The sequence below is a fragment of the Dendrobium catenatum genome, unplaced genomic scaffold, assembly GCF_001605985.2.
Source record: "Dendrobium catenatum unplaced genomic scaffold, ASM160598v2 original_scaffold_273153, whole genome shotgun sequence".
NCBI classification, from domain to species: domain Eukaryota; kingdom Viridiplantae; phylum Streptophyta; class Magnoliopsida; order Asparagales; family Orchidaceae; genus Dendrobium; species Dendrobium catenatum.
In genome coordinates, this window is record NW_021591549.1 from 177,981 (window position 1) to 194,107 (window position 16,127).

A 16,127-nucleotide genomic window follows, 5' to 3' on the forward strand; every position below is an offset into this window, starting at 1 on the left:
AATTATAAAATAATAAGCATGAATATGAAATATTATTAAAAATGAAATACAAGCTATCATAATATTAAAAGACAACCATAACATATATAAGTTCGACTAAGTAACATTCAAATATCTCATAATTCAAATACTATAATCTTTTTTTTAAAAGATCAAATAAGAATTTAATCTACTCTTCTTGGGAATCACCCTCGGTACCGCTACTTCATAATCCTATAAGAACTGAATCTGACATTTTATGATCACCTAAAAGCAAACAAATTTAGATAAAAGAAACATAATATGGGGGCTGCCGGGGGTCCAAGGGGGCGCTGCCCTTGCAGGGGTTTGTAAGAGAAATTTTGAAGTTCGTTTGTATGGAAATTAGGGAGCGATACCGAGCGTCTACCTAGTTGTACCAAGCTATACCGAGTGATACAAAGCATGTAACTAGCGATACCGAGCGTGTACCTAGTTGTACCAAGCTGTACATAGTGATACTAGCGGTACTGAGCATGTACCGAGCGGTACCGAGCATTTACATAGCGGTACCGAGCGGTATCATGCATGTACTTAGCAATACCGAGCGTGTACCTAATTGTACCGAGCTGTACCGAGTGGTACAAAGCATGTACCGAGCGGTACCGAGCATGTGCCGAGCGGTATCATGCATGTATTTAGCGATATCGAGCATGTACCTAGCGGTACCGAGCGTGTACCTAGTTGTACCGAGTTGTACCGAGCGGTACAGAGCATGTAATTAGTGGTACCGAGCGGTATAAAAAATATTCATAAGTATACCAAAATTTAAAAACAATTTGGCGCACTATTTTGCGTCGTGCGCAATGCGCCATGGCTCACATGTGGCGCAAATAGCACGCGTTATTTTAAACACATGCGCCTCGCCATGAACATGGCGCAGTAGGTGCGCTGTGCCGCGCCGTGCGCCATGGCTCGCGCTATTTTGCGCCATTGACACCTATGGTTAAAGCTAATCTTCTCAAATTCAATGAATCTTACTCCTATAAAACTTCTAAAGGTTCTCTTTCTCTCCCTCTCATTTAAAACATAAAGCATATAACAATTCTAAAATCTCATATTTTGGCCTAATTACATTTTTAACTAAATTAACCATTTTTTCATAACCTAAATTAATTTAAAATAATTTCTATTTTCGGATTTAAAATAATTAGAAAATAGGAAAATACTATTTTATAAGAAAAACTCAATTTCTTTTCTTAAAACCCTCTTAGGACTCTTAGGAACCACATTTGCAAATGCACTTTCAAAATTTCAAATTTTAGGGGAAAAATCCTAATTTTTCTATCTCAGTACTTTTAAAGAAAAACTTTGTTTTCATGCATAAAAATATCTCCTAAATCTTCTCTAACATTTCTCCTAAGTTCCTCTAAGAATTTCTAAGTTTATTCACAAACCCTAAAATTTTCTCCTTAAAAAATCTAAGAGGAAAAAGAAGATTTATAGGTTTAGGAACGTACCTTAGACTTCTACTGGCTTCCCTCTTCGTTTTCTCTCAAAAAGCTTCGCCGGAAACCGCCGCCCAAAGCCTCCCCGCCGTCATGCCCATCCGCCCTTCCTTTCTCTCTGGGTTTCGGGTTTCGGCCGAACGAACAAATTTTGTCCCCTTAAGAGGGACGAGAGCTAGTTTTAATTACATAATGACATAAATGCCCTCACTTAAACCATATTCGCTTTAATAATGCTTAGGGGTACTTTCGGTATATTATAACTTCAAATATTTTTAATTTCAAAATTAAGCGAATTTTAATATATGTTCTTTATATCAAATTGCTCAGAATTTTGCGTAGAATTTTATAAAATTATTTTCGTCAAATCAGACAACTTTGAATTTTTCACTTAAAACTTGTTGTGACACGTCGAAAAGTGTGTGAGGTCTTAAATGGCATTATTTTGGGTTTTACATTATTATTATTATTATAAAAAGACAAAAAAAGCAATGTTTTTTTGACCTCGCCATTCCTCGTCTTGTCATCACCGCCGCCTTGTGCAAGGTATAAATCTGAAATACCAGAATGAAGTACCCACCCATTTCAGATAAGCGTGGTGGGTAAATTTGTTTGTGCAAGTGATGAAGACCCCACATGCTTTTGATAAGGGTGTTGGTGAAGAAGACCCTCTGCAGTGTGGCCTGATATCGATCATCTCGCTTTAGATAAGCATCATGGACATGCTCACCTCTCAAAATTTTTCCTAAATGGGGTAGACGTCAGGAGGTTGTCGAATTCAGATTGAATGCACTCACAGGAACAAAATTTAATGACATTTAAAATAAAAATGCAATTTAATAAAATTTATAAAAACAAAATAGGCTTGTTGGGAACTTGTGACAACTGTAAAGAGCTCGATTACGAGCGCAAAACCTTCCCACCAGCACTAAAATAATTGTAAACCTCATAGACTCACTCATTGAATTATAATGGAATGAAAAATGAAATGAATCGTCCTCTCTATTTTTATAGAGTTAAGGATAACTAATTGGCCATGCTTGCATTTATAAAACCCATATATAGACAAATGTTACAATCATTTATGTATTGATGAAAATTGTAATAATCAAAAGATAATGATTGGTTTCGTAGGCCTCTTGCATTATTAAAATTCCTATATGGGAAAAAAAATTCTCCTTCAGTAGTACTTAAAATGAAGCCTAATTCGCCTTCATTTCATGCCACTATATTCGGAACACTAACGCACATGCGGATAGGAGTTTCCTGAATTTCAAAATGAAATGTTACACGAATCCCAACAAGTACTCATGCAAAATAATCAAATTTAAATATTTTAAAATATCGCATATATTAAAATACAATTTTCTAAAACTTAAGCATGCAACAAGCTTGTGAAGAATGTGACATCCTTGTGGAGAGTGCTACTGCATTAAGAAATGAGTCACTACCTTGAGAAATGTGCAACAACCTAATAATGGGCATTATATTAAAAATCTTGTGATGCACTGATATGCGTGCAAGTGTATTATGCAAGTGCATCAAAAAGCATGCTAATAAATTAAAATATGCATATGCATAGTGCACCAAAAAGCTTGCAAGTGCATAGTGCAAATCCATTAAGTGCGCACATTATTTAAAAAATAAATTTAAAATCACTCATATGTGCTCCGGCTACCATATCTAACTCCTAAATCCAAAGGTCCGAGAATGCCATGCGGGTTAAACTTCAAGTCTGATTCTTCTCCTTGAATGGGTTGGAATTTACACAACTTGGCTCAATAGGTGAAATTACCATCGTTAAATCCATCGAATAATTTGATTTTTAGTTCATATTAGAACTTCAATGCCTATTTAAATGAAATAGAACAATAACATCAAGCCTTTATCTCACTATGTGAGGTCGGTTACATGAATCCTTTTTCTCTGTATTATGTTAATAGTCAAATTTTCATTTAAATCTAAATATCTAATAAAGAAATGTCATTTCTAATATTTTCTAATAAAGTCTTTTTAGGTCTACCTACCTCTACTTTCTTAACATAAGTCAAATCCAATACATCTACTTTTCTAACCGGGTCATCGGAAGGTCGTTATTTTATATGACCAAACTATTTTAGGCGACTTTCTCTAATCTTATCTTCCACAGGAGTTACATCTTATGTTTGAACCAAGTAACTGCTCCTTCATGCATATCCTTAATGACTTGAATATAAGCATTATTAACCCCTTTATTTTCTAGAACTCTCTATAGCACCTCTCTTGCAACTTTAGCATATGCTTTATCTAAATCAATAAATATAATATGAAGATCCTTTTTATTCTCTCTGTACTTCTCCATCAAACCTCTCAACAAATTTATAGCTTACATGGTAGACCTACTCGGCATGAATCCAAATTGATTTTGAGAAACATTAGTATCATGTTGTAACATATGCTCCATAAATATCTGCCATAGTTTAAAGTATGACACATTAACTTAATTCCTTTATAATTCGTACAATTTTGTGCAGCACATTTATTCTTAAAAATAGGAATCAACACACTCATTCTTCACTCATCTGTCATCTTTTTAATCTTAAAAATAATATTAAAATATTTAGTAAGCCAAGAAATTCCTTCATCTCCTAAGCATTTCCACACCTTTATTGGAATATCATCAGAATCAACTACTTTTCCACACTTTATTTTCTTTAAAGTATCTCTAACTTTAGTTTTACTATACGTCGATAAAAACAAAAATTTTAATTTTCATTTAGGATGCTAAGGGCACTAAAATCAATAGTATTCTCACAATCTTCATTGAAAAATTTAGCAAAATATATTACTTATCTTTGTTGAATATCATCTTCTAATAAAATCACTTTTTGATCATTTTTAATGTACTTCACTTGAACTAAATCCTTACTACTATCTTTTTGTTTGGTTAACTTATATAAATATTTTTTGCCTTAATATCTAATTTATTATATAAATCATTAAAAACTAAAATATTTGCATTGCATATTGCTTTCTTAGACTTGTTACAAGCCTCTTTATATATATTTCAATTATAAGAGTTTTTTACTTCTAAATAATTTTTTATAATAAATCTTCTTATTTTTTATATTTTCTTGCACTTTTTGATTCCACCACCAACTATTTTTACTATTAGGAGCTTTTCCCTTTGATACTCAAAGCACATCTATTGTAACATTCTTAATATAATTGGCTACATTTTCCTATATACTATTTAGCTTCCTCATGCACCATCAAAATCTTTAGATCTAAAATTTTACTCTAATTTTTTTTTAATATTTTTTAAATGATCCCATCTAATTCTAGAATAATGTTTTACTTTATTTTTTATATTCATCCCCTTTATCTTAAAATTCAAACTTAATAAGTGATGTTTGATTTATAAATTTTCACTCGGAATAACTTTACAAACTTTGTGATGTGAAACCAGTAGGGATTGCATTAGAGATTATAAAAAAATTGATTTAAGCTTTGCAATATAAACTAATGTTTCATAAGATTAGATGCTTAAACTTAAGGCTATCAATAATGCAAATGCAATCGATTACAAGATAGAATAACAATCAATTGAAAATGATCTCAATCATAAAGATAAACTTAAATATTGTAAACAAGAGATCCGACACGTAACAAATTGAAAAGTCACCTTGAGTTTCCCTCACTCAAGCTCGTCTTGTAAGGATTAGCGAAAAAGAATCTTAGCAAGCTGAACGATGCCACCAAAGTTGAGAAGGCACCTATGGTAGTAGCCCAATGAAATTTTGCCATAGAGGGAGAAGAAGTGTGTGGGTACCAAATGATCCACCAACTTCCAGACGGTAGATTATCTTCAATTGATGTTGCCAACATGAATAAGATGCGATTGATGTAATCTTCGACGGAGTTATCCACTTATAGTTTGTGGTCGAAGAAGGTGGGTTGATGAATATCCAGTAAACCTTGATTGTTGTAGAGGAATCCACTATCACGACCTAGATCGGCCATGCACTAGTAAAGGGGATTGTGGATAGAGGAAGGCCTTCTTCTTTCTTGGAGTGTAGTTTATGAGGCAACAAGGTTTCCAAGAGGTAGGAAGGAAGGAGGGGCGACTAAGGGAAGAGGGGCTTGCTTTTGTGGAATTAGGGTTAGGGTTTGGAGAGGGAAAGTAATATAAAATTTGAAATTGGTTTCAGATTTTAGTAAAATAGCAAAAGGGATTTAAGAATTTGAAATTTGAAAATCAAATTCAAGTGGAGGGAGATTAAAGAGGAGAGGAGGGAAATTCCATGGAGGGGCCGGCGGCATGCATGGGGATGGGAGAGATTTGTGGGAGTTAATAAAGATTCCTAATTCATGAAACTAAATTAGGAAGGAAATAATGAGGTCCAATCTAATTTAAAATTAAATTAGATTCAAGGTGAAAACTTTTCTAATTTAACCTGGTTAATTTAGAAAAGTTTTGAAATTCAAATTTGAATTTAAAAAAAAAGGATGAAATCTTTCCTAGATTATGTGGGTTATATTAGGAAGGGTTTAATTTGGATTGAAATCACCTTGAGAGGAGGAGGCAAGGGGTGGCCGATGGTGGCTAGTGGAAGGGGGTTCGGTCAAGTGGGTGTGGGGATGATGGTTAGTGGTGGTGTCTATCTGGCAGTTTTGGGGAAGAGGGGGAAGAGAGTGGCCGGCGGGTGGAGGGGTTTAGGGAGGCCGGCGGTGGAGTGAGGGGAGGCGGAGTCGGACCACATGCCCCGAACACTTTCGGTGACTGGTGGGTGTTTCTTTGCCCACACCTAGGGACTTCACCAGTCAAGAACTCATAAGCTCTAGAGAGAAATCAAAAAATTTTATTTAATCATCAATATCTCTGATACAAAATGAGGGCCTTATATATAGGCCTCCAAACAACTAGAAAAGAAAGACAAGAATGCCCTTGGGGCTACAACTCAAGCACAAACATGTAAATGGTACAATCGTCACAACTAATAAAAGAAACACTAATAAAGACTTCTGATCGAGGCCGTCGCTCTGCGTTGCTTCCGATGATAGAATCTCCTGCTGATGTCTTCATCACTTTGTAATCTAAACAATTTATTTTTTTTATAAGAAAATAATCAATTCGCATTTTACTATATCCATTCTTATAAGTGATGAGATGTCATCTCTTTTCTTAAATAAAGTATTAACAATTACAAAATCATAAGCTATTTAAAAATTTAATATGATCTTATCACCTTCATAAGTCACTCTAAACCCATAGCCACCATGTATGCTTTTATAATTATTTACCTCTCTACCAACATGTTCATTTAAATCTCCTCCAATAAAAAGTCTTTTATGAAGAGGTATCTTTTGTATTAATTCTTTTAAGTTATTCTAAAATTTTAATTTAGAACGCATATCCAAACCTATTTGAGGAGCATAAACACTTATAATATTAATAATCTTAGAATTAAAAATAATCTTTAAGCTATAATTTTATCTCTAATTTTATTAATTTTTACAACATTATCATTCAAACTCTTATCAATAATCACACATATACAATTTCTAGTACGACTCCTAACAGAATACCATAGATTAAATCCTAAATTATTAATTCCCTTAACATTCTTTCCAATTCATTAGTTTTTTGAATGCGTAGAATATTTATCTTCCTATAAATCAAAATATATATTAATTCCATTAATTTTCCAGTAAGGGAATCTATATTCTAAGTTTCTATCATAATTTTAATTTTATGGACTAGCTTCTTTGCTCACATTCGTTCATGATGTGGGAACACTAGCCTATTTAACACTGCACTCGGGTGTCGGTGCAATAACTCTTACATACTTTTCATTGTATTAAAATATTCATGTCATGATTATTCGACAAGTTTTATGCTAATTGTTGACTACATAGCATAACCCTCCACTTTTCTTATCCAGGACTTGGGATCTGACAACAATAATACAAGCTCTTGTCTTCAACATTTGTATAAAGACTCACAAAATCGATAATTGAAATCAATTCTCTGTTAGGGGGCAAACAGAGTCGACAAGGTTAACACCATCAAAGACACTAAGTATTTTGTTTCCTGATGATGACTGTATTAAAAGTTAATCTCAATCGAAGGGGATTCTATGCTTTGAATGCCTTTGAACTCCTAAAAAAACACTTTAAAAGTAACTTTAATGTCATCCCTAATGAAGAACTTGTTTAAAGTGAATATCAACCAGAGATGACTCTATAATCAAAATGCCAAATAAATTCAAATCTAACTCGATCACTCATTAGCAAATCAACAGAGTCAACAAGGTTCAAACAACTAAAAACATAAACTAATGATGACCATGTTGGAAGTGAATCTCAATCGAGGGGGCTTTAGCTTAAAAAATGCTACATATATTCAGATCAAACCTGATCCTTTGCCAATAAATGGGCAAATTGACAAGGCTTAGATAATAAAAAATATGAATTATTTAAAACCTCGATGATGACCATATTGAAAATGAATATCAACCATAAGGGAACTCTATTTTTTTTTTTTTTAAATCACTCCAAAATTCCAATAAGGTACAAATCTTTTAAAATTACTTTAACGTAACCTGATGATGATCGTGTTGAAATTAAATCTCAAGTGGAGGAGTCAATTCTTAAATATCTGCCAAAATTGCTCCAATATATTATGGTCAAGGCCTTAGCCCCATATGTTCCCCAATAGCTTTCTTCTTTTGGGTAACAATTCATAAGATAGATTTGTTAGGGCACAAAGCCCTCTATAAGTTAAGGTTGACTTGAATCCTTCTCTTAGGAAACCATCCATCCGAAGTCTATAAGGTACTCTTGTATGAATTAACCCATGGATGATAACGAGGACCTTTCGATTTAAGTTAACTATTTCCTTTGACTAAGTAGACTAGGACTCATGATGACTCGGGATGACAGAACCATATGATTCTGATCGGGTTCATCTTCATTCCCCACACCATCCTCTTTAAGTACAAGGTAGTGAATTTCTAATATTAAATATTAAATATTATATCTAATTCTAAATATACTGCTACTATACACCAGGTACTCATTGCCTATATAACAACTAGTTTTAATTGAAAGTGCTCTCCTGTCATTGGAAATGATAATTAACCATAAGGGTTTGCGTCTATAGGAAAACAAAACTCGATTTTTAAATCCTTATTAATGAGGGAGAAATCTCTAGGCATTGTCTTATTTCTAACAAATTTGCATTCTGAAAATATCCTTTTGAACGTAATCCGATAAAACTCTCCCCAAATATATGCGGAGAGGGGCTCGGGACCCGAAAATTAAAATTTTGGAACCCACGGATTTCTTTTGAATATGCGAGTTTAAAATTCACCAGAGATATTATTTTAAAAGTTTACATTAAGCCTTCAAGGCTTATTTAAATAAAATTCATTGTAAAAATATAAGCTCTCGGCATCAATGTCGTATTATAGCTCACAAAAGTGGTAATTTAACTCCATACTCTGTTAGCGAGCAAATAAAGTGGGCAAGGTTCAAAAAATATACGTGGAGAGGCCGGGGACCCATAAGTCAAATTTTTGGAGCCCATAAGTAATATTGCTCGAACATGTGCAATATTGTGCACAAGCAAAATAAGACCATATATTGAAGTCATTATCATGTTTGCATTGTCCCACTTATTTGTGGTTAGCCTTAAAACTAAAACTTACATTTATGTCATGGTGGAGCTCTGAACTGTCCTCCTTCGAGTCATGAGACAGATGCTCTAACCAACTAAAATGGACCATTGTATATTGTATATTGACTTAAAAAAAAGGATTTGTAAGCTTTTCATTTTCTACAATTAATGAGATGCCAAACAAGCATGAAGAGTTGATTATCAGATGCAAATTATATCAAAGAACATTTTGTGTGAGATCCTATCTTAAATGGTGATTTTGATCAAGTATGGTCATATTACATCAAGATTTATGCTATATTTGATTAAGAATATCAAATGCATTATGCATAAAGCACGTCCTTTCTTCAAAATTACCTGATTTTAAGGAATGCATTTTCAAGTTTTTGCAAAATTGTTGTTATACAATTTTTTTTAAAGACAATTGCTATATTTTGCTTAAATATAGGCCTTCTTGATATTTTTTCAGTTGGTTTTTTCAGACACGCTTAGTTGATGATAATATTCACATTATCTTGTTTTGTATTTTGATCTGATTTCAATGCTAGAAAGTTGACTAAGTTTTATATAACTCGCTGTGTATATATAGAAATCCGGAGAGTTCTCTTTCTGAAAGTACCTGAGAGCCGTAAAGGGTTGTTGCTTTTAGAGATTGAAAGAGTGGCCCAGGTATGGCATGCTCTGATATCTGTTCTTATCACCTGGCTTGTAAATTTTCTACATGGCACCTTTTTTTATTTTTGAAAATTACTATTACTTTATTCTAAGCATTTCTCCCTAATTTTTGGGAAAAATGAATGGTTGCGAGAATACCATGTCATTCTAATTATTGTCTTATTAAGCATTCATGTTACAAAGGAGCAATGTTTTGTACAAGTCGTCATTACCATGTGAACATAACCTATTTCATTTTTCTATAGCATATATTCTGCTCACTGATATGGCATAATGCTTCAAATTAATTTATGTGATAAATATGATGCGACATGGGATTTTTTATTTTAAATTGCAATGAATTATTATTTTTTTAATGGTGTCCTCTGTTTTTTAGAACCACTATACAGTTTACTGGTTGTCTGAATGTCTAATTAAGCAATGATCTGAGCAAGTTTTAATGTTTTATTTAATTTCTTTATTTAATAGTGATTTTATTTTTTAATTCTAAAATTTTATTTTTGGAACATGCTTATGATAAATATTTATCGGACAAGCACCGCCAATTATAATAAATCCCCCGATCCACATGTGATGTGTGAACAACAGAAGTTGTGTATCATAGTCAATAGCTAGGTATGCATACGGGTGCGTGGAATACATATGGTGAGCTACAACAATGATTAAAGAGCCTAACATAGTCAGGTTCATATATAATTGAGCATTCTATGATTTTGTTAGGATTTTATAGAGACCTTTATTGCCCATGGCCCATAAATGGACCTTTATGAGCCTCTAAAATGTAAAAATGGGACAGAAGAAATCCTCGCTTTGGTTCATGAGGAAGAGAACAGCAGGATAGATAACCCAATTTGTTCTTCAGTTAACTTCGGCTCCAGAGATCGCACGCAGGAAGAATGGTCGGGGCTCCTCTTGGCTTTGCTTGGATTCGCATGCATAGGAACCTTCAGTCGCTTGGTTTTGACTCCAGCACACATGCACAGACTTCACGATATCCCTGTTGTAGCTGTGCAAATCTGAGGGAAGTGACATGTAACCAGCAGCTTTTTGATTCCAACCGTTTTATTTAGTTTTCTGATATGGGAAAATGATTGCAAAAGGCCAAGAAGTTAATTTAACATGTTTGGGGTTAAATTGAACTCAAATTGGGTCCATTGGGCTAGAATTAAGCCCGAATCGAACCCGAATTGGGTCGATTCAGGTTTGATTGTGTCCGATCAAGTCAGTTCCACGAAATTAAACTTGAATCAATGCCGAATTGCATTGATTTTGTTCGACGAGGCTCCATTGAGTTCTATTTGGACCAATTTGATTTTAATTTGATGAATTTGGGCTTAATTTAGTTAAATTGGGGCTCGATTTGGGTCAATTTTAGTTCGACGTCTCTCGATGGAGTTGATTGAGTGCGATCGAGCCCAGTCGGGCTCGAATAGGCTCTGTCGTGATTGAGTCGATGCGAAAAACATGTCTACACTTTGGTGAAAGGAGATATTTATAGCATATGAAGAAATTTTGTAGCTATCATTAATTCAAAGCAAGATGAAATGCCTCAAGTGAATTAACTGTGTGGTGTCATCTCTCTAATAAGTTTAGGTCTTAAGCCAAATATAAACTTATTAAAGTTTTTTTTTTTTTTTTTCGTTAAATTTAGAAACTTATCAAATTTAGAAGTTTGATAATGAGATCGGATGCTGCTTTTTGAGTGTTCCTATATGCATCGGGTAAGGCTAGATTCAATTTAAAAAATATTCTAATTATGTTATTATGAGCCATATTTCTTATTCCTGGTTTAGACATGTTTAGGATTGTTGCATTTACATTTTTTCAAGCTATTTTATGTTTCCTGCTTGCCTACGATGTAGGCAGATGTTCATGCATATTTGAATATATTTATAGATATAATGTTGTATACATTTTGATGAGGACATTCGACCTTGGAGTCTACTAGAGACGTGGTCGTCGATCTATGGCCACGATGTACCGCTCTACTTTTGATTATCATTGTATTAGATTTATTATTAATGTATTAGTTTATTATGTTCATGAGTTTTATTTACCTTTTCTTTTATACCCTCACTCGAGGGCCTAGTCATGTGTATGCCCTAGGGGCAAGTTGGTCTTTTGTATTTTCTCCATTGTATTGGCTATTTAAAGCCTCATTTGAGGGGATGATGAATATTATTAAGAAATTTTTGCACTTTGTATTTTGGAGCGCTTGAGAATTATTGTGAGAATTCTTGGAGAGCTTGAAGTCCCTTGGTGAGGGCAATGCATCACCCACCAACCGTAGGAAGCGTCCGGGTTCGTGGTTCCTCTCTTCTCCCTAATCCCTAAGATCTCCTTCCCCTCCATAGCCGCCAGCCGATTCTCCCTCAACCTTTCCAAAGCCGCCGACCACCTCCTCTCTTCACTCCACCTAGTCGCCAGGCCCCAAGCTCTACCTTAAACCTAGCCACTAATCAAACCCTAACCCTACTCCTAACCACCACCCAAACCCAAACCGTAGTCCTAGCCGCCGGCTACCCGTAAACCTACTCCTAAGTCGCCGGCCCCAATCAATCCCTCTCCCTTTGCCTCCAAATTACGAATTACTCTTTAGTGCTTTCCTTATTGAATGCAAATCATAATAAGAAAGAATTAAAATCTGATTTCTTTCATTTGAAATTTGAAATTTCTTTCCTAATCTACCTTGTTTTATTTTAGAAAAGTTACTTAAATCAAACCTATTTGAATTTTAAATAGGATTTGATTTGAGTCAATCTCTCCTCATTAGAGGTTCTAAATAAGGCAAGCTTTAAATCCCCACCCCAACCCCACTTGCACCTGAGCATGCCGCCGGCCCCCCTCCATCTCTCTCTCTCTCTCCAACATTAATTCCTTTCTTTCTTGTTATTTAAATTTCAAACTCCAAACTTTCAATCCCTCTAAATAGATAACAATTTCCCCTACCCCATGGGCGGCTCAAACCCTAAAATGACCATCTCTCTATATTGCTAATTGCTGTCCTTTGCTTCTACAAGACGACTTGATGTTCTTTTCCCCAAATAGCTTCTACTTCAAGGATTTGACATCCCTAAACTGCTGTCCAGATTTCTTGGATGTTTGAAAGCTGCTGTCCAGAATTTTCAGTGTTTTGGCTTGTTGTCCCAATCTCTAGACGAAGTCAGTTTGCTGTCCATCCATCCAGAACCTGTCTAAGTGCTGTCCAGACATCTTAAAGGTGCTAAGTTGCTATTCAAGACTGGAGAAAATGTTCGTGTTGCTGCCTTCTTTTCATTAGCACCCCAGGTCGTCCACACCAAAGCTTCGTATCTTCTTTCTTTGGGTAAACTCTTCCCCTTACCTTCTACATACTTACTCACCCTTGATTGTGGCATCATAATGGTCAGGAAGACTTTCTCCTCAAGCCAAATTTATTAAGAGTTGAGTGAGGGATCTCTTTCGTAGTGACTAATCTTATTGTTAATTTAAGGATTTCTTGTTGAAAATCATTCATATATGCTATGCTTGAATAATTGATTATTTTGTGATCTTAACTTTTAGTTTTGTGCCTTGGCCTAAGCTAGTTTCACCCCTCTCTTGTTTTCTTTCATTATTTAAAATTACTACAAGTTTAATAATTAATATTGCTCTCAAATAAAAGTGTGCAACTTCTTATTTAACATTGCCTAAGCATTTAAGTCCTACTTCACATTCAAGTCCTACATCACATTCATTTATAAATATACTTTGTATTTTTACTGCCACATCCAGCTTTATCTATCCTTTCTCTTACGAGTAGCCAAATACCTTTTCTTCATTTTGACTCGTACACAGGAAAGTAGGGACTTTTGTTTATGCAGTGGAAATATGCTGACTTATCAAATTTATAATGTACAGCACTCTGTTATGTGTTCATATGCAGCATGATTTTACCAAATTGATTAGTTTAATTGTGCTAGGTACTTCTTTGATGTATACAGATTAGCTGTGCCAACTGGCTCCTTTCCTCTCTTTCTTGAAAAAAAAAAAGTTTAATTTTGGTTTGCATCTTTTTGGTATTCTTAATGTGAGATTAAGGAACCGCTGAATTAACGGTTGCTTGATTTTTTGCTCTTTGAGCTCAGGTCAATCTTACATTTGTTCAAAAGTTTGCGCTTTGACACGCATATCAGAACTCAACTTGCTTATATTAATATTAAATTTATTTGATTCCTTATTGTGCACGTTTCATTGAAGATGTATGGTTGCGTCTGGATTCATCAGTGTGCACGGTTTTTTTTTTTTCTTGCCTTGTCAAATTTGAAATTTTCAAATATTTTGAAGACTTTCTGCTAATCTTTCCTTGAATATGCAGGACTACAAAGTTCATCGTGATGAGATTCATTCAAAATTGGTTCAGATAATGCGGGAAAGATTATTGATAAATCTTAGGAAGCTGCCACAAATTGTTGAGAACTGGAATGCTCCAGAGGATAATGATCCACAACCCAGTCAGTTTGCTAAAGCAGTCACCAAGGTTGACCATTATTTTTTTTTTATTTTGCTAATTGTTAAGTTACTAGTTAATGGCCACTTTTCAAGTGAAAACTGCTCTTGCCTCCTAAAATGTTGTGACGTCATTTGATCTCGAATTCACTTCATTTATTTTTCTCAGGAAGTGACTTACCTTCATCGTATCCTTTCTCAAACATTACTTGAGAGTGATGTCCAAGCAATTTTCAGGTGAGCATCTTATCTTGTTGAACGACCAAATTCAGGACATGCCTATTTTTTATCATAGATATTCTCTAGAAGGTGCATGTCATTTCTTTCTTGTATGTCCATATTTGTGTAAGGTATAAGCACGGTTTATACCAGGTTTGAGATATCTATCGAAGTCAACTTGCAAAAATGACTACTTTAATGAATTGGATAACGGCTGCCAGTATAATCATGGATTTAGGCTTTGTTTGGGACGGCTTTATTTCCGCTTTATAAAATTTTTGTACTAGAAAGTTGCTTTATAAAGCAGAAAGAAAGCCGTCCCAAATGAAGCCTTAGTTTCCCCAGTTGTTATTGTATTTGCTAATTCAACTTTTATGCAGTGCGATTTGGGTAAACAGTGATAGTGATGAGAAATTGTCTGCTACTTTAGCCAATTTTCTTACTTTTGTTATTGGATGTTTTATAAGCATTTGATAGGGAATTGTTATCTGCATTTTTAATGATTTGATCTAAAGAGCTGTTTGGATGATTTATACTGCCTTTGCTTGTGTATTGTATTTATTTACATTTATGTTTTAAACTTTTAATACGAGCATGTCTGGATGTGACATAGTAGTAGCACTTACAGAATCTTGTTGAAGCCTTCTCCTTTTGGTTGTAAAATTTACATATGAAAGAGAAAAGGTTTAAAATAGTCCCTCGATTATTTGTGAGTTACCAAGTTAGTCCCAAAGCCTCACATTTCTCCAATTTAGTCCGCTCAAATATACAAAATTGATCCTTTATGGTCCCTCAGGGACTAAATTGGGATCAATTTTGTATCTTAATCTTTTTCAATTTTTATTTGACTGGTCTTTTTGGATCAATTTTATGTAGTTAAGTGATTTAATTGGAAAAATATGATAAATCATGATTATATTGGACACGATGATTATTTCGGGTTGTTTTATTCTGTGGGCTCCGAAAATTCGACCCCGGCCTCCGCATCGCTCTTCCTTATTCGGCGAGGGAGTTTTAACGAACTAAGTTCCGGGGTAAATTTTGGAAGGCAGATGGGTTTGTAGATAAGACACTACCCAGAGATTTCGCCCTCATTTTGCGAGGACTTTATGATCTGAGTTCTGGTTTCCTATAGGCGCAAGCCCCTATAGTTAATTACCCCTCCCGATCACGAGAGAGAACTTTCGATTAAGGCTAGTCATCGATCTGATACGTATAGAAATACGTGTTATCTGGCATATAATAGCAGCAATAGGTTTGGAATTTGGAGAATTGGAAGTTTGGGATTTGAAGGGTTTGGATATTGGGATTTTGGATTGAAAGATTTAATATTTAAAAATGGAAATTTGCACCATCTTGTACTTAAAGCGGATGGTGGGGGAATGGATGATGAGCCCGATCAAGATCCCATGGTTCCGTCGTCCCGGGCCATCATGGTCCCTGGTCTACTTAGTCAGAGGAGGTAGTCGACCCAACCTGACAGAAGGATCCTTGTCAGCAGCCATGGGTTGCTTCGTCCAAGGGAACCTTGTAGACCGGGGTTGATGTTTGTCTAAGGGGACAAATTTGAATCCACCTTAGCTGACAGAGGGCTTTGTGCCCTATCGATCATATCCTATTGATTCATATCTCAAGAATTT

At 34.8% G+C, this 16,127-nt stretch overlaps 1 protein-coding gene across 3 annotated transcripts in view; it reads left to right on the forward strand.

Annotated features, from left to right (window-relative positions):
• Window positions 1-16,127, forward strand: part of LOC110094821 (vacuolar protein sorting-associated protein 54, chloroplastic) — a 99,016-nt gene that overhangs the window by 71,963 nt on the left and 10,926 nt on the right. For 2 of the 3 annotated variants that reach the window (XM_028692764.1, XM_020820151.2), the window contains exons 15-17: window positions 9,716-9,795; window positions 14,138-14,299; window positions 14,438-14,505. In XM_028692764.1, coding sequence (XP_028548597.1) covers window positions 9,716-9,795; window positions 14,138-14,299; window positions 14,438-14,505 — 310 coding nt within the window. Of the gene's footprint in view, window positions 1-9,715; window positions 9,796-14,137; window positions 14,300-14,437; window positions 14,506-16,127 lie in introns of those variants that run through there. The other variant, XM_028692765.1, reaches the window with a different exon arrangement.